This window comes from Equus quagga, chromosome 6, assembly GCF_021613505.1.
Source record: "Equus quagga isolate Etosha38 chromosome 6, UCLA_HA_Equagga_1.0, whole genome shotgun sequence".
NCBI lineage: Eukaryota > Metazoa > Chordata > Mammalia > Perissodactyla > Equidae > Equus > Equus quagga.
The window spans coordinates 78,076,285-78,095,285 of NC_060272.1; the positions used below are offsets into that span (position 1 = coordinate 78,076,285).

At 37.9% G+C, this 19,001-nt stretch overlaps 1 protein-coding gene across 2 annotated transcripts in view; it reads right to left on the reverse strand.

Annotated features, from left to right (window-relative positions):
* Positions 1–2,267: 2,267 nt before the first annotated feature.
* SGCG (sarcoglycan gamma) overlaps positions 2,268–19,001 on the reverse strand; it is a 148,096-nt gene continuing 131,362 nt past the window's right edge. For both annotated transcript variants that reach the window (XM_046665193.1, XM_046665194.1), the window contains exons 7-8: positions 5,495–5,618; positions 2,268–3,093 (exon numbers count right to left, since the gene is read on the reverse strand). In XM_046665193.1, the coding sequence (XP_046521149.1) occupies positions 2,920–3,093; positions 5,495–5,618 (298 nt within the window). In that variant the 3' untranslated portion in view covers positions 2,268–2,919. The remainder of the gene's footprint in view (positions 3,094–5,494; positions 5,619–19,001) is intronic.

The window sequence follows — 19,001 nt, forward strand, 5'->3', positions numbered from 1 at the left end:
GTTTATGCTTGATCAAAGTTTATTTGGTCTCCAAACCACAGCGAATTTGAAGTGGAATTTAAGTATGGAGAAGACTGCTGAGTAAGAAGTGATGTTTTAAATCAGGGAGGGAAGGGGACAGAAACTATGTAAAGCAGACACAACCTCTCAGCCTTAGCGTGAGGACCCCTGCCTGACCCCTGCCTTTCAGAACAGCTCCCTCCCTCCTTCACTGTCCCCCAGAGGGGCGGAGGCGGACCTGAACATGCGGAGCTCACCCCTTCCGTTCTCTGTGAATGTGGCTGCCCTCACAACAGCCCCATCCATCCTCCTCCCCGTGCGGAGACACAGAGGAGCCTGCTGTCCTGCCCGCGATGGGAGAGCTTCATGTTTACTCGGCTGTCAAGTCTTAGGAAGTCCATTGTGCTGCAAATCAAACTTCTTTATTATTAAAACTGATACTTTGATCTTCATCTTTTTGACTTGAGTTTGCTTCTCAGTTTGGAAAAGAAAGAAGGGCTATTTTTGGAGGTCACTAAACTATCAATACTCAATGGCCTATTACCAGTTAGTATATAGGAGTATCAGTGTATATACCCCATTAGGTATGTTCATAATTGTGACTTTGGACCTCTAATGAAAATTTAAATCATATTGTATATTTAAGAAGACAGGTTGTGTAATACATTTTAGAATACAGCCCAACTAAAAGTTTTTCTTCTAACCAAGGATAAACTTATCAAGCTGGTGAATGCAGTTATCCATAACAACTTCTTTCATGATGATTCTGTATAGCAAAGGAGCAAAAAAGTCTAATTTATACCTTTTAGTTAAAAGGTACTATTGGGGCTGGTCGGGTGGCACAGCGGTTAAGTTCGCACATTCCGCTTCTCAGCGGCCTGAGGTTCGCCAGTTCGGATCCCGGGTGCGGACATGGCACCGCTTGTCAAGCCATGCTGTGGTAGGCGTCCCACGTATAAAACAGAGGAAGATGGGCACGGATATTAGCTCAGGGCCAGTCTTCCTCAGCAAAAAGTGGAGGATTGGCAGCAGATGTTAGCTCAGGGTTAATCTTCCTCCAAAAAATAAATAAAAGGTACTATTCTCCATATTTTCTCCCTGATTCTTTTTCTTGCCCTCATTTTATCATCTAAGTACCATTTTCTTTTTTTGACATGTACTATGAGAACCAGGCTAATTTATAAAGTTCCATGGTGATCCTGTGCTGTCACCTGGGCTTGAAGACATTTGCTTGGCACAAACAAGGAACAAGAGAGTAAATATGACCCACCAAAATGGCAAACTATTTACTATGATAATAGGAATGTCGTAGCAAGAAAGCAGACGTTAATTTTTAAAATCAGGACTTAACTTAATGGAAAAGGTGAATACCAATTTATAATCTAAAAGGATTCCACCCCCTGTGAAACTTCAGGAGCATTATATTCAGAGTTGAGTTTTCCCTTAGCAGCTTAGGAAGCACTGTTTTTTAATTTTGTAATTTCAAGTGTCTATGCGTACAAGCAATTTAAAAATTGAGGGCTACGCTTGTTAAAATACCCTTAGAAATAAGAGAGTTCACTTTTCTACTTTCTGTTCTGAGACTGTAGAAATTTTAACTTGTGTTTATAGTTATAAATCCCATAATTAGAAAGTTGCAATGCTGTTGGTCCCACCACACCTTGTGCTGTTTGGGGATTCTAATTACACCTGGTGAAACAAAACAAAACAGAAGCAAAACCCACCCCTCTTTGTGATGAAGGGTGTTTTACAAAGTGAGTGGCTTACACAAAACTAACCTGTTTTCATAGGTTTACTGGTCCTATTTGATTAATATAGCAACTTGCACAACCAATTGGTACTAAACGTGTTTTCACAAACTGTGGGAGTCTGATTCTATGACGTTACGTCCAGTCTTTGATCTTAGTGTAGAGCTAAGTACCAGGCTGGATGGTTAGGAGTCCCGCCACCTAGGAGCTGTTTCATCTTGGTGGATGACAAACTCCTTCAAACTTTCATTTCTTCACTTGCCAAATGAGTGTTATCCCATCTACACAGTTATTGCGGAGATCGGTGTTTTGGATGGAAAGACACAACATATCAAGGTTTTTCAACGTGAAGACAGCTGTTCCCGTGTAGGGTCACATTTGAGTTTGACTTCAGTAGACACTGTCTGACCTCGTGACTCCTATTTGAAACTTTGTTTATCACCAGGAACTTGGGGGAAAGCAATACCTACCTCAAAGAGTAGTTGTGAAGATTAAAGAAAGTAAGACCCTCAGGCTGTGAAGTTTGCAAAAAATGTAGGTTGATTTTTATTGCTCATTGACTATATATAAAGAAAGCTTGATTAATTTTGTAATTCTGTATAATTTATTCCTTTGACTACATGTTGAAAATCTGAAAGTCCCTTCAAAACCTGAAGATTTTCCTCTGAAACCTGACACACTTTGTATTTAAGTAGAGAACGTATAGTTTTGAATGATAAAATGGAAACACCTCTTAGAACTTTGGGGCATTTTAATATCAACCAATACCATTTTTACGGGGAGTTTGATATTCATAGCTGAACATCATAAATTAATTCCACACGACAATTCAGTAGTTCATTGTAGATTGCCATGTACAAGAAAGGAAAAGGAAGTCACAGTGGTTCTGATGAAAGTTAATCTAGTGGCATAAACACATTCTTTTGATATTTTTTTGACTTTTGTGTCAAAATGGCAATATCCACATGCCATTTTGAGATCATGTAGTTTCATTCGAACACTTTCACTGGTACATTTTTCTTTCCCCCTTCCTTTTGAAAGTGTGTCCTTCTGCTTCCCAACTGCCGTCTCAGTTTTACAGGATGTCAAGTTATTCTAAGTGTGAAGGCGTGAGTTCAGCATTTAAAGCTCACTAAAATGAGGCAGGTGATCCGTGGAAGATGCACTTGGCTTAGGGACAGATGTGACTGTTTTCATGGCACGTGCTACCTGTGCCAGCCACAGTCAGGTAAAGCTTCCCATCTGGACACACACAGATTTCATAGAGTCCTTGTGAGCTGCCAGCAGGACCCCAAGTTCCCTGAACCAACTTGGGTAAACACACAGTTTCAGCATCGAGCACAAGCTGTTTGGGAGAAAATGAGAGAGCGAGAGTGGTAAAGGGGGACAGAACATGATAAGCATGAAATTCATATTCTCCAAACGTTCTAAATGAATTAGTTTTTTCTCTGCATAGAAAGTGGAATAGGCACCTGGCTTTACTTAAGTCATAATTATCTGATTCTTTTAAAGCCTATTTCTATTTTACATTCAGGCAGGGGCTTAATTCCTTTTCCAAATTAGAGGGAAGTCATATTTCCTGTTACACATTGTGTTAGTTGAGCTCGGGAAATTTGTGATGCTACACTCCTAAAAATGCCTTTCAGAATTATTTGACAAAATAATAGGATTCTTTTGCTGATTCGCATTTATCTTGCAATCCACCTTGACTTTACCCTAAATTGTCTTCTCCCCATTAGGATAAAGTACAAGCCACAGAAATAGATTCATCTTAATAATTTTTACCTGTGAGAGTGGGAATTTCTCCTAATTTTATTTTCCTATGAGAGGCAATTAAATTCATCCTATTAGCTAGCAAACATTTCCCTAACTTTTAAAATATTACTTGAAACTCTGCAGCCATCTATTAGATGCAGAAAAGCAGTAGACACACAGACTAAAGCCAATTAAAATAAAATGAAAGCTACTGAGTTTTTTATTCTTATTGTGGTTTCGTTAAACTGAAATGCAAACAAATGGCCATTGGTTGAGATGTGGGAATCTTTTTGAGGATGTAAGGAAATAAGGATTGTCACTCTGAGCAGGCAAACCTTCCCCACTCTGGGGCACTCACTTGTTAGCAGGAATTAAAGAGTGTTGTGGGTAGGCATGAGGTTCTTCCTTGCCAACAAGGTTAGAGCCTTCCTTTATTTTATGTAGCTTTTATCCATGAACTCCAATCTGCTAATAAACTGATGTCTGCATTCTGTATTCTCTCTCGGGATGCTGACCGCTGCCATGTGGAGCATGGGTGGAACCGTATTAGTGACATTACAAGCAAAGCTTCACTTGTGGTCTGGGACACTGTTAGAGCAAAAGGAGTCAAATGGGTGTCATTATTTGAAAAGCAGAACCTAATGAGGTTATCCTCCAATGCTTTGGGTTCCGTGGGTACTTGCTTTTCTCTAACTTGTTGGCTTCTCTTCTCTCCTTTCTTATGGCTAATTGGTCAGTTTTTTTCTAGTTATTTTTTTCCAGCTCTTCCAGCAAACTCTAGTCACTGGTAGTGCACGTCCTGCTCCCTTGCTCATCTACATTTGCCTTTATGAGATATTTTGTGGGAGACCAGACATCTATTCATTTTGTACCAGCTCCCAGTTATAAGGGATAGCAACTTTAATTGTGGGTCAGGCTGTGTGCTACTTGTAAAAATGACACCTAATTCATGGAAATAAGTAATATTACTTCAAAATTAAAATCAGTATAAATTTTTTCAAGGCAATACATTTTAAGTATGTAGTGACATTATGATTTAGTAATGAGATCACAAGATTCCTGATTTCCTGTTTTGCACTTATCTGCTCCTGGCTTCGTAACTTTTTAAGTTACAACTTGTAAGGTTTTTGCCCGACACCTTCTATGTTCCACTAACAGGCTGCCGTTGAACGGGTCCTGTTGCCACTCCCAAGCTGCCTCTCGTGGTCTCCATCTGCTGCCTCAACTGCACCTCCCTCCTAATATTCAATTCATATAATTTCAAAATGTCGTTACCCATATTACCACAGTGGTGTCTCATAACCCTGTGACACAGTTAAGCAAATATTGGTTCCCCTGTTTCACAAATGAGAAGATAGGCCCAGAGAGGCCTGTTAACTTTCCTGAATTCAAACCAGTAATGAATGAATTGATCTAGCACCGGGACAATTAATATTGAGTAGCACGTGCTCTATTTCCTCATTATGACTTTGGCTTGTATCAGTGGCGTTCTATTTCTGAACTTGAAGTACCACATTTTATCCTTATTGTAGTTGAATTTTAAAGATCTTATTTTTTATATTTAATTTTCACTTAAACATTATTTGGTGTGAGCAAGCACAGCACTCTAGGCAGTAACAGATGCTGGTTGTCATTCACAGGGAGCTCCCAGTGACAACTGGATTGAAAGAAGCTGGATCACCAGGAAACGGCAGAATCGATATTCTCTGGAAGTTCTGCCGAGTCTAGAGTGCTTTTTTTCAAAGCTGGAAATAACAAGCGACTGGATAGTACCAATACCAGTCAAAGCTGTCTGGATTCAGTATAGAATTATTTTAATGTGTCTTGGGCTTTTTTCAATGCTAAATCGTCTTTTGCCTTCCTTTCATATTTTCTACCCTACGCCTTTCATAACATTTCTTTACGAACCACCACAAATTTAATATCCTGCTACCGTAATGGACGCAAGTCTCCTCAGGACATGCAGTAGGAGCTTGATCTGTTGAACTCACCATTCCATCGCTACTGTGAAAAACGACATCCATTTGAGAAAGGGCCTCGATCTTCCCAGCATGAGCTTTAATATGAACACCCTTTGGGGCGTCCATGCTTAGACTCCGTGTGGGGGATTCTAAACTGAAATGAGGGAAAGAAATCAAGAAAAAATAGTATTAAAAAAAGCTGTGCCAGAGATCCCTCAGCGAAGGGCTTAGCATAGAAAATATAATTAGTAAGGTATATAGTATCTTCATGTCATTCTTGAATGCTAATATATTGTACATTATTCACTGGTAAATCTGGAAATAATGTGCAGTAAAGAAATTAACTTCTCATTAATGGAGAGCCTGTGAAATTAGGATCCTCTAAAAACATGTGAAGCATTTGACAGCCGCCCCATGCAGTGGTCTCGGTGTGGTTAAGCTCTCCAGTGCACCATTGCAGAAGAAAACGCTATTTGTGAAAAACTTGGTAAAATTATTTTTTAGTTAAAACAAAAAGTTGTTTGGGAAAAAGATAAGTTTAAGGGCACCATGTTCATCTGTTATATGTTCATAAACTAGAACGTAAGTTTGGCCTTTAGGTTTTGTTTGCATTTTTTTCTTTTTTTAAATTTAGGAAGATTACAGGGCAGTTGCAAAGATTTCTTTTGGAAAATTACTGAACTGATAGAGTTGATAGGATGGAGATTGGCTTCAGCTGGCTTTGTTTTTGTAAAATTTCTCAGAATCTCCTTGTGATTATGTCAAACATTGATACAGAACCAAGAGTACATATGAAGAATATATGGAGAAAAATTCTCTTATTTGCCTCTGCCTGGAAAAGACTGACTTTCCACCAGATGGCACAGTGTGATCACTGGAAAAATTTTTCAGCTGCTCCAACCCAACCCAATCCAAAAGTTTGAAAGGCTGATTTGATTGAAATGTTTCAAGATCAATGAGAGGGAGAACAGGATAGAAAAGGATCTGTAATCCTCCCACTGTAGGTAAGAATAGAGTGAAGGCAGGGAGGAAAGAGAAAGGGAAATGGCTTAAGAAGAGAGAAGTACTCTGATAATGAATTTACATTTGAATTGAATTCAATTTGCAGTTGAATTGAATTTTATTTGATAGAGTTTTAAATCAGATGCATTGCTATCTTTAATTGGCAAGTTTTTTGTCTACCACCGTTTGTCATAGAAAACAAAGTTTCATTTTTTTATGTACCTCTCAATATGTAAAATTTGATCTCTTACACATTTTGAAATATTTAAGTATGAGAAAAAATTTAGAAACATTTACGGAATTTATTGGTCAAATTCTGTTGGGCTTAGGTTAGGGAGAAACACTTTGAAATATCTAGATGAGCTTGGTCTGGCCAGTTGGTGTTTCGACCTCTGCCAATTGCCTACGAGTTCCTGCCTGGATTGATAGAAAGAACAGGTGGGTTGGGGCAGGGGGGAGGTGCAGGGCAGTGAAGGGAGGTGGGCATGTAAGCAACTTGTAGAGGTCTGGCCGATTTCAGGCAAGCCATCTGTGATCTTGAAGACCTTAGTGGAGGTGAGCCTGTTTCAAAGATCAATTGTCCAACAACAAAATGACCTCAATAGGATGAATTACAAGTTTATGGACCAATTACAAATAATATGATGCTTCTAGAAGAGCAGATTTCTTCCCCTTTGCATCATTTCTAGCCTTGGGGATGGAATTTTTCAGTTCATCATAGGTTAAGACGTATTTTACCAAAAAGGCTGCCATTATAATGCTCTGAAGTTTCCATGAACACATTGAATAGTAGCCAGATACATACACACACACACACACAATTCATGTTATAAAAATACAATTAAGATAATTTCGCTGCTAAAGCAGGTGAGTTGTAAGTTGTGTTCCTTTTTAAATAAAGATAAATAGAATTCAGTAATTTTCCAAAGCTTTGCCCATATTTATTTTTAACTGAGTTTATAGAATATGACTAGTCAATCAATCATGTATGATCCTAATATTTATTGTTCATGTCATGTTAGTGTCATTCAAAAGAAGGGGAAAAGTTTCTGAAAACTATGTCTAATGTTTCAATTTTCATTTTTCTTCTCCCCAAAGCCCCCTGGTACATAGTTGTAGATTCCAGTTGTGAGTGCCTCTGGCTGTGCTATGTGGGGCGCTGCCCCAGCATGGGCTGACGAGTGGTGCCATGTCTGCGCCAAGGATCGAAACCAGAGAAACCCTGGGCCGCCGAAGCAGAGCGCGAGAACTTAACCACTCTGCCACGGGGCTGGCCCCTAAGTTTCAATTTTAAGTTCTTTCAGGTTTATATTAAGCCCAAATTTTGTAAAAAAGATGAGAGACCAGGAAGCATAAATACAATTATGATAAGAAAACCTGGCCTAGAGGCAGCACTGGGCAGAGGCTATGTCCCCTACCAGAGCATGCCGACCGCTGGACCTTGCTGACTGCTGGACTCTGTTAACTGTGTCGTCTTTAATCTAAAAGTGATTGGAAATATGTATTTGTTCACTGAACCCCCATTTATTAAGCGTCTAGATTTATAGGAAACAGTGGGAAACAAAGCCGACAAGCCTCTTGCCCTTAGGAACCCAACGTTCAACAGCTTCAAGGACCAGAGCAGAGGAATGACAAGACGCAATGTTTGTTTGAAAAATACCACTCTAAAAAAGTCCAGTCAAGACAGATGAGCAGATGCAGAGCTCTCCCCTCCCCCACCAATTACATATAAATGCTGGATAAAATATAACCCAAAACATTAAAACACATACTAGGCATAAAAAGAAAAAAAAGAAAGAGCATTTTCAAGGTGGCAGGAACAGAAGGAACTCATAGAGTGATGAGTGGGAGCTGAAATGCTGGAGCCCATGGAGGTAACGGGCAGATCCATGCCATAAAGACTGGTATTTTAAATCTCTACAGGGATGGAGTTGTGGCCATTGCAGGGGAAGGGGGTCGAAATGGGCTCCAGGTATACAGACAGAAGTTGAAATACAACATGGTCACGACTAGAGTAGGCTGCTCATTCTGCGATGTGAGTGGAAACGCTCATAAATCACGCATTAGTGTAGCATCCAAACTGAGAAACACACGTGAAAGCTAGTTTCAGAACAGTGACCCCTGCAGGGCCCTGGCAGAAGTGAATGTGAAACTGGCAGTTACGGCAAATGCAAGACAGTCTCCATGACAACTGCTCCCAGACAAAGAGCCAAAGAGGATGCGCTCCCAGACAAATCTACAAACCACACGAGAGAACCTGCCAACATGAGGCGCTAGAGACAAGAGAGCAGTCAGAAAGGGACTAAAACATAATTAGGTTTAGAGCATTCAAAACGCAAGTCAATCACGCCCATGGAACAAGACAGAATAGAAAAGAAAGATTTAAAAACCAGCTAAGTAGAAATTCAAGAAATTTAAAAAATTAAAGGCTTCTGGTGGATGAAATAGTAGACATGAAACACATGAAAAGAGAATAGGACATCGGACTGTAGATTTGGTAATTCAGGGAGAAAACAAACAACGTAAAATCTGAGCCTCAAGGGGCGAGGAGGATGGAGAGGGAACTTCCAGTGTCGTGGACAGGGATCGCAGAGCAGGGCCCTGCACGAAGGTTCTTACCTTCCTTTTTCCAAGGACTATTTGGCACTCTGGTGAAGTCTATGCATTTAATATTTTTAAATGCACAAAGAATTTCAAAGGAAACTAGTAATCTTTAAATACAAGTGTAAAAATATCTTTAAATGTGTGATACAGTAATTTATGAGCGTATGTAGTAATGCGTTAAATAATATCTGGTGATAGGTTCTACAACTGCTGTAATTTCAAAGCAGTGAAGACCATGAAAAGTATTTTGAGATACTTGCTATGACTTTCATGTGATATGAAAATATCTGCGGCTTCTATAGGTGAAAAAATCCAAGGAACTGCTAATATTACTGTGGTTGTTGCATCATTTATAGTTGAAGGAATGCAAAATTTCAACTAGAGTTCAGTGAAAATGAAGACTTTCTTTTTCACATTGAGAATCATTAACCTGCTAAATTCTATTCTTGGACCCCCAAGGGATCCACATACAGCAAGTTGAGAAGCCCTGTAATCTAGAGAATGAGGAAGACACAGATATGAAGAGGTAACGTTTAATAATTTTCCAGAATTGAAAAATAACATGAGTTCCTAAAGCGGAAGAAGTGCACCAATACCCGAGTATGAATGAAACCATACCCAACACCCAAACACTATATGATGAAACTGCAAAACATTAAGATTAACGAGAGAGTCTCAAAAGTATTCTGAATGAAAATCAGATTGCTTACAAAGAAGCAAAAGTAATGAATAATATCTTAAAAATGCTGATGTAAAATTATTGTCAGGCTAGACATATATCCCAGTGTAACTATCATTTAACTGTGAAGGAATTAGACATTTCAGTTCTAGAGGGAAAAAGTTTATAGATCCTCACTGAGGAAGCTACTTATGAAAATTAAAACCAGAAGAAAAGGTATTTTGCGAGAAGCAGTGGTCGACATTAGAAGAATCAATCAGATGTGTTGGTAAAGCTAAATATGTATGCTTGAAAAAAATAAAGTAGGGAGACGAGTCAAAGCAAAATTGAAATAAAACAACATGGAACATATATGTCTTTAAATCTTGCATTAAAGCAAAAGAACTTACTTTCACTATAAAAATTTAGGAATAACTCTAAGTTTGTATTTTGGTTTATTAATGATCAATGCAAAGACATTTTATAGATGTAGTCATATTTATACTAAAATGTTTACACTTTTAATAATAGTTACTTTCATTTATGATATTCATTATGATTTATGATAAGGTTTGAAATATTCAGATATTTCACTTGAATTTATAGAAAACATACTTTTAAACGTACACCTACTTTGACACATTGATGTTAAGATTATTGCCCCTTATTTCTTCTCATGTGCATCCTTACTGACTTTCAACTATTTTCATTTGAATTGAATTGTCTATCATTCTAACTTAGAAGAAAAATCATACGGTTCCACAGAACATATCTTCAAAATGCATAACATGGGGGCCGGCCCCGTGGCCGAGTGGTTGAAGTTCCACATGCTCTGCTTTGGCGGCCCAGGGTTCACAGTTCAGATGCCAGGTGCAGACCTACTCCACTCATCAGCCATGCTGTGGCAGCATCCCACATACAAAGTGGAGGAAGATCAGCACAGATGTGAGCTCAGGGCTAACCTTAAGCCAAAAAGGAGGAGGATTGGCAAAGGATGTTAGCTCAGGGCAAATCTTCCTCACACACAAAAATAAAATATATGTAAATAAATAAATAAAAGATGCATAACATGACCTAATTGTAAGCACTGCTCACCCTCAATGCTGGCACCATCCTACAATCATCCAAATTACTCAAGTGATTTTATTATTTCTGAAAAGTTTGCTCCTGTTTTGAAAATATATATGATTTGCTTAATTCATGAGAAATACAAAATCATCTTCTAAACTTATTAAGGCTGTACTTCACAGAAGAATATTAACAATCTCTGAAATCTAGAAGGGAGTGGAATGCTATTGCAATGAGTAGAAATTTGTGAAAGAGTATGTTGAATTACAGGATAACTAATGTCACTTGGATAAGATGGCTGGCCTTAAACCATCTGTGCTTGACTCGATTTTTCATGGGCGCCTAATATTTTTAGTTACCACAGGAATCAGTGAACTACACAATTGAGGTTATCCTTAACACCTCTATTTTAGGACTTTTGTTTAGTATTTTGTATGTTATCTGTCCTTATTAAAAAGAATTAAGTTTCGGGGCTGGCCCCGTGGCCGAGTGGTTGGGTTCGCGCGCTCCGCTGCAGGCGGCCCAGTGTTTCGTTAGTTCGAATCCTGGGCGCGGGCATGGCACTGCTCATCAGACCACGCTGAGGCAGCGTCCCACATGCCACAACTAGAAGAACCCACAACGAAGAATACACAACTATGTACCGGGGGACTTTGGGGAGAAAAAGGAAAAAATAAAATCTTTAAAAAAAAAAAAAAAGAATTAAGTTTCTATTTGTTAAGAATAAGAATTAAATCTTAAAAAGATTCCTTTTAGCTAAAAAAAAAAATTAGAACCAATATATTTGTAAGCCTTTCCTGGAAGGACAACTTCTAAGTGTACATTCGGAATATTCATTTTTCACATCATGCATTTCACATTCCTGATTTAACAGCACGTTACAGCTCAGGAGCTGGAGACGTCATCAATAAATTCTTGTATGAGTATTGCCTTTGCTATTCTGTTATTGGATGAAATTGTCAACTCTTCAAACTGTTTTCAGTTGTTGAATTGACTAAATTTACTGTTTTTTCCTTTTGACATTTTATGATTTATTTCCTTTTTCTTGGAATTGCTATTATTAAGGAAAACAAGCCATACCATAAATTGTCAATTATCCGGAGGCATAAATTGCTTTCACTGTTTAAGTTAAGTCGACTTGAGATAGTAACCTGTGATAGATGAAAAGTAAATACTTGGAGAAGAATGTGATTATGCAAAGTGAGTTAGATCCATTCAGTGCTTCACTTGTTGATGCATTTATGGATATCGATTTTTATCAGTGATTGTTTCAAAAAATACTGAAACAGAAGAAATTTAAAAACCCCTCAGAGACTACTTTCCAGACCACTTTACAAAAATATTTAAAAACCAAGATTAAATGAATAATTTTCTAGGGAAATACAGTTGATCAAAATTGACCCCTACTAAAGGTAGAAAGTTTAAGTAGACAAATTTCCATAAAATAAGAAATGAACTATTAAGGACCTATCTTAAAAAAATTCACCAGGCCCAGATAATTCCAGGGAGAATTCTACCAAACCTTTAGTGACCAGAGTGTCCCAAGTGACCCCGGTTTATTCCAGAACACTGAAACTGAGAGAAAACTTTCTAATTCTTGAGGCATGAACAACATTTACAAAGCTAGCACACACATAAGAAAAAAGAAAGTTACAGACCAATATCACTAATGTATATAAATGCAAAGGTTCTGGATAAAATATTAGCAAATAGAATCAAACACCATTTTAAGAAAATAATGTACCACGACCAAGTAGAATTTATTCCAGGAATATTCAGTGTTAGAAAACCCCTTAATACGATACACTATATTAATATATCTAAGGGACATACATATGACTATCTCCATAAATGCTACAGAGCTTTTAACAAAATTCAACACCCATTCAACACAAAATAGAAATTGATATTTACTTTCTTTATAAAACACACATTCACATCATCTTACTTAAGGGAGAAACACCCAGAGGCATTTCCATTCAGACTGGGAAAGGCAAGGATGCACACCATCTCCATTTCTTTCTAACACTGCACTGAAGATATTGGGAAATGCAATTAGATAGGAGAAATCAATCAGAGGCATAGAGTGGGAAAATACGGTGTGACAGTATATCTATCTGCAGATGATATGAGTGTACCTGAAAAATCCTGGCGAGCCAGTGATCAAACTGACTCAAACAATAAAAAGCTCAGTAAGGTAGTTTACATAAAGTTAACATACAGAAATCAGTAGTCTTCATACCCCAAACAATAACTAGTTAGGGGATACAATGGTGGAGTCAAATCCCATTTATAAGAGCAACAAGGAAGAAAAGCTAAAATGCTTAGGGATAAACTTAATAAGAAATGTGAAAAACTTCTGCACCCTCCCGAAAGGCACCAAATTAGATTCTGACAAATGGAAAGACATCCCGTGTTGTTAGGTAAATGACTAACGCTATAAAGACGCCAGTTTTCCCTAAGTTAATTTATAAGTTTACCATAATCTTAATCAAAGAATAAGCTTTTCTTGAACTAGACAAGTTAACACTCAAGTTCACATGCAAGGAAAAATATGCAAGAACAGACAGAGAAACGTTGAAGGAGATAAGCTACGAGAGTACGTTTGTGTGTGTGTGTGTGTGTGTGACTAGTCCTACCAGACCTTTTAAATCTTCTAAGGCCTATTTAATTAACACGGTTGGTACTGGCACCCAAACAGACAGACTGGAATAGAGGAGAAAGTGCAGAAATAGACCATGTGCACAGGGGAGTTGAATACATGGGAAAGGTTGTATTCCAAAGGTAGAGTTTTTAATAAACAATCTAATTGCTGGCACCTCTGGTTGGCCAGTTGGAAAAGATAAAATTAGACCCAGACCTCATACTTTATACTTCATACAAGAATAAACTCTAAATGGATCGGGAATCTAAATGTAAAAGATAAAGCTGTACAAAAAATGTGGCTGACAACTTCCTCTTTCTGTAGGGAAAGTCTTTTAAATTATGGCTTGAAATCCAGATGTAATAAAAGAAATGATTAATAGATTTGAGTATATAAACATTAAAAATTAATAGAGGGGCCAGCCCGGTGGCGCAGCAGTTAAGTTTGCACATTCTGCTTCGGCGGCCTGGGGTTCGTTGGTTCAGATCCCGGGTGCGGACATGGCACCACTTGGCAAAAGCCATGCTCTGGTAGGCATCCCACATAGAAAGTAGAGGAAGATGGGCATGGATGTTAGCTCAGGGCCAGTCTTCCTCAGCAAAAAGAGGAGGATTGGCAGCAGTTAGCACAGGGCTAATCTTCCTCAAAAAAAAAAAAATTAATAGAAATATAATAGGAAAAAGATAAATAATTCACAATATATATATTTTAATCCCTACAAATTAAAAAAGTAATTAAAGAACCAAAGAAGATGAAGAGTCAATTCACAGAAGAAGCAACTTTAATAACAAAATAGAAATATGAAAGATGCTCAACCACACTAGTCATCAGGGAAGTGAAAAGTAAAATACCGTAACATAACACTCATCAGAATAGAAAAAAATCATAAAGTCTGACAGTGCCAAATACTGATAAAAATGTGAGGAAAGACAAACTCTTGCTGATGGAATTACGTGTCAGCGCCAGCACTCTGAGCTGTACATTGGCCAGGTTCGGTGGCTGAATGTGTTCATATCTGACACCGTACATGCCACCACTTGGTAGAACGGAAAACCTAGAGTAGTGCTCTCCATGGCTTCCTAAAAGAGTTTTGAAAAACTATGTACCCATTACACGTTTCTAAGTTAACGTCTAAATATTTTATCATAAATTTAAGTGTTTGTAAGAGATGTAATTTCTGCCATATTATAAACATTGCCATTTTGAAATAAAACATCACTTATTAAAATGTATCTGATGAAATCTAAAAATCATGGAGATTTGACACCTACCAATTTTGTATTACAATCTAATACTACATTAAAATGTGGGTTTTTTTTTTTTTTTGAGGAAGATTAGCCCTGAGCTAACTGCTGCCAATCCTCCTCTTTTTGCTGAGGAAGACTGGCCCTGAGCTAACATCCATGCCCATCTTCCTCTACTTTATATGTGGGACGCCTACCACAGCATGGCTTGACAAGCAGTGCCATGTCTGCACCCAGGATCTGAACTGGCAAACCCCAGGCTGCCGAAGCAGAATGTGTGCACTTAACCGCTGTACCACTGGGCCAGCCCCTAAATTTTTTTTTTTTTTTTTACTTACATTGTCCAGCTTTGGCCATTGAGAGCTCCTTCAGTTGCATCCTATGTCCTTTTGACACACTCTCATGATTTTGATTTTTTTTTTCTCTTGAGGAAGACCAGCCCTGAGCTAACATCTGCTGTCAATCGTCCTCTTTTTGCTGAGGAAGATTGGCCCTGAGCTAATGTCTGTGCCCATCCTCATCTATTTATATGTGGGATGCCACCACAGCATGGCTGATAAGCAGTGCTAAGTCCGCACCCAGGATTTGAACCATCGAAACCCAGGCCTCTGAAGCACAGCACATGAACTTAACCACTGTGCCACCGGGAGGGTCCTCATTATTTTGATTTTTGAGCACTTCTTACTGGCACTACAAGAGGGTCCAAATGCATCTTCTATATTTCCTGCTTCAGTCCTAGAAAGAGCCATTTCCCCAAGGAATCCTGACCCCTTTGATTGGAGAATGGTTCGAGAAACCAAGTTCTGGCTGCCACTAATTTTAATTACTTGATCTCTCATTTCTAGAATTTCTATTTTGTTATTTTCCAAATCTGCCACTTTTATACTATCTTGTCTTTGCCTTACCCTCCTATTCAAGTTTTTCCCCTTTGAGCATTTTATTCATATCTGTTTTAAAAATCTCTTCACTTTGCTCTCCTTAGAGTGTTAGGAGTGGCTGCTGTAGTGGCTGCTAATTCTCTCCTTATAGTCGTAGTAAGGTAGTTCAACTCCTTATCCATTTGTCTTTTTCTTTCTTCTTAGTAAGCTCATCTTCAGCAGGGATTGTTTTCCATATGTGTTTTTATGTCACGGGTACTGGGATAATTTCTTCAACATAGTTACTCTTTTTTTTAACTTACCTGTCGGTTTTATAGACTTCGGTGCAGTTTTTAATGTTCGATTTCTGGCCTGGGGCTCCTAAGCAATGAGGTTGCGTGGATTTAGTTCTCCTACTTTGGCCAAGCAAAGGCTTGTAGTTCATGACTTCTTGCGGGTAACTTTTTCAACCCACAGCCCAAGATAGTAATCTCTCTTGCAGCATCCTTGGGTAAATTTCTCGAAATACCTATTTCATGAGAGGCCAGCACTTACAAGGCATCCCAGTCCAGGCATTTCATGCACTCTAGGCTGGAACTAGGAATCTCAGTCTCTGATATTATTAAAGCGCCAGCCTTTAACCTCTGTGGGATCTTGATTTCTCCACAAGTACCTTGGCTTAGCTCCCACTTTCTGCTCTGGCCATGAATTTCCTCTGTATTACTGGGACCTGAGAATTAGCTTTTCTTGGTTTCTAGTTGAGCTTGGTATTTACAAACTCTTATTAAGTAAATCAATATTCACAAGTGTTTGAGATACAAGAGCAAATGTTTCCACATCTGCTCATTTTACTTGTCTAATAAAGACATATATTCCTGGCTATGTGCTAGGCATTGTTCCCAGCAATTTACAAAAATAATTTATTTAATTGCCATCACATCTCTATGGGGTTGTGGAGGATTTACAGTCTACCCTGCCATATTCACTTCTACTGATTCCCTAAGTTTCAGTTCAAATTCTTCCTTCTCTGTGATATCAGCTCAGATTCCTCTGGGTAGATTTTATACTCTTTCTCCTACGCCCTCATTATAATTTGTACTTTCATCATAGCAATGAATTATATTGTTCTAGCTTCTTTGCATGTTTCTTTTTCCAATAGACTTTAAACTCATTAAGATCAAGGACCATGCCTTTGATCACTGTAGAATGAGTATCTATCATAGAATCTGGCAGATAAATACTTTTAATATATTTTTGCTGAATTAAAAAAAATATATATGAATGAAAAGTGGCTTTAAGGCAGTATGTCAGAGTTCATACTTTTCTTGTGAATGATTTTGCCATGAGAAAAGTGAATGTAACCTCAATACAAGTTAATTATCTTTCTTCTTAAAGAATATAATAATTGTCACCCTTCTATGACTATCATTTGAGCAAATATAGAAATTTAAATTGTGATATTTAAATATATATATTTCAGAAATATATTTATAAATGTGTCATGACCTTTACCCTACAAAATCCATAGGTCAGTTAGGATACTCTAGAGTCTTTTTCACTTTGCTCAGCCAGGGAATAGTAATGCTGTGGATCCAGAAATAAAAAGTGAAAGACAGTTTATGGTAGGAATTTACAGAAGCAAATGTGACTATCATATATGCCATCAGTGGCATGTGGTAGCAAATCAAAGAATAAATCCTCCAGGGTCCACTTGGGTGGTGGAGAGAGTCAAAGTTTAGAGCGTACAAGGGCTCTGGAGTGAGAGCTGAACTGCATTACGAGTTGGCTACTTTTTTATCTTTGTGCCTCAGAACATGCTACTGTCTAGATTTCAGTGTTCTCTTCTATAACATGGGGATAAAATTGATTACTTTTAAGGCTGAGTTGATGGTTAAATGAGATGAGTTAGGAGATAGCACAGGGCACGGTGCCCGGTAGTTGGAGGCATTCAATGCATGGTAGTTCACGCCTTCCATTCTCACCACATTCTTCATCAATTTCTCACAATTTTATTATTTTCTCAATCACTTTGGTTGTAACACTTGGGTTACATAATCCTCCCTTAATATCACCTTTTAAAAAGCAAGAGAATAATCTTCTGCCACTTTCTTTTTAAAGATTGGCACCTGAGCTAACAACTGTCGCCAATCTTTTTTTTTTTAATTGCTTTTTCTCCCCAAACCCCCCCAGTACATAGTTGTATATTTTAGTTGTGGGTGCTTCTAGCTGTGGCATGTGGGACGCCACCTCCACATGGCCTAATGAGCTGTGCCATGTCCGTGCCCAGGATCCAAACCAGGGAAACCTTGGGCCGCTGAAGGGGAGCAGGGGAACTTGACCACTCAGCCACGGGGCCGGCCCCCTATGCCACTTCTTTTTTAATAAGGGCCTGCTGTATAAGCTAGCAGATTTATGTCCTAATGGGACAAAATACAATGAATTGTTTAATTTCCAGATCTATATATTTTAAAATGGTGACATTTACTTTAAAAAGTGGTTTGACATCTCTACAATTTATATTATTTTATAATTTCAAAGTGGTTTTAATGGGATTATCTTTTAAAGATATTGAATCATTTTTCCATCCTAGGAAAGTAAAATATTCTTCTTCCCTAACTATAATAATTCTGTAATATTGATCTTATGATCCTTTATCAAAATTAATGAAATTGTTATAATTTAATTATGGTCACAATTTATTTTTATGCTGCAAATGTTCTCTAAGTGGGTAAGATGAATTGAACTTGCATTCGCTTTTGATTAATATTTAATTAGACATTAAAGATAAGAGAAATGCTGGATTTCCCAACTTCTATTCCATTTAACGAGAATACTTGGTACAATAATGATAATAAAAATGATTATTTGTATTTGACTTTCAGTTTACAAAATACTTTTAACCTAATGGGTTATTAAATCTTTCCTAGAACATTCTGAGATGTGTATCACAGTCAACATTTAATATGTGAGAAAAAAGACTCTCAAAAGGTTAGTTTGGCCGAGGTCACCAGGCTCATCTGTGTAAAGCTGGGTTCCTTACTATACTTTATTTCCTCCATTGTACATAATATATATAGAAAATGTTAATTGTCCTGCATACATTTTAAGTTCAAATTCTAAATGTAATTTTAAGGGATATCTTAGACTTTAAGACACTTGGTTTTAAAAATATTATTTGGTTTTCTTATGAAATACAAATAAACTACTGGAATAAACAGTTATAGCAGTAAATGACATTTGGTAGCCTAGACTGAAATACACACAGGCACACGGAGACTCTGCTTAAGAACAAATTTACATACGCCTCGTTTACAGAAGTATTAGAGATGGGCGGCATAATATGAATAGGTGAACGTTTTCTGTTAAAAATTGTGAAAAATTTCAGGAGACTTATGCTGACGCTTTTCAGGGAAAAACGACGGGTTTGTGAAATACACGGATCATAAACCCACAGTGGGCG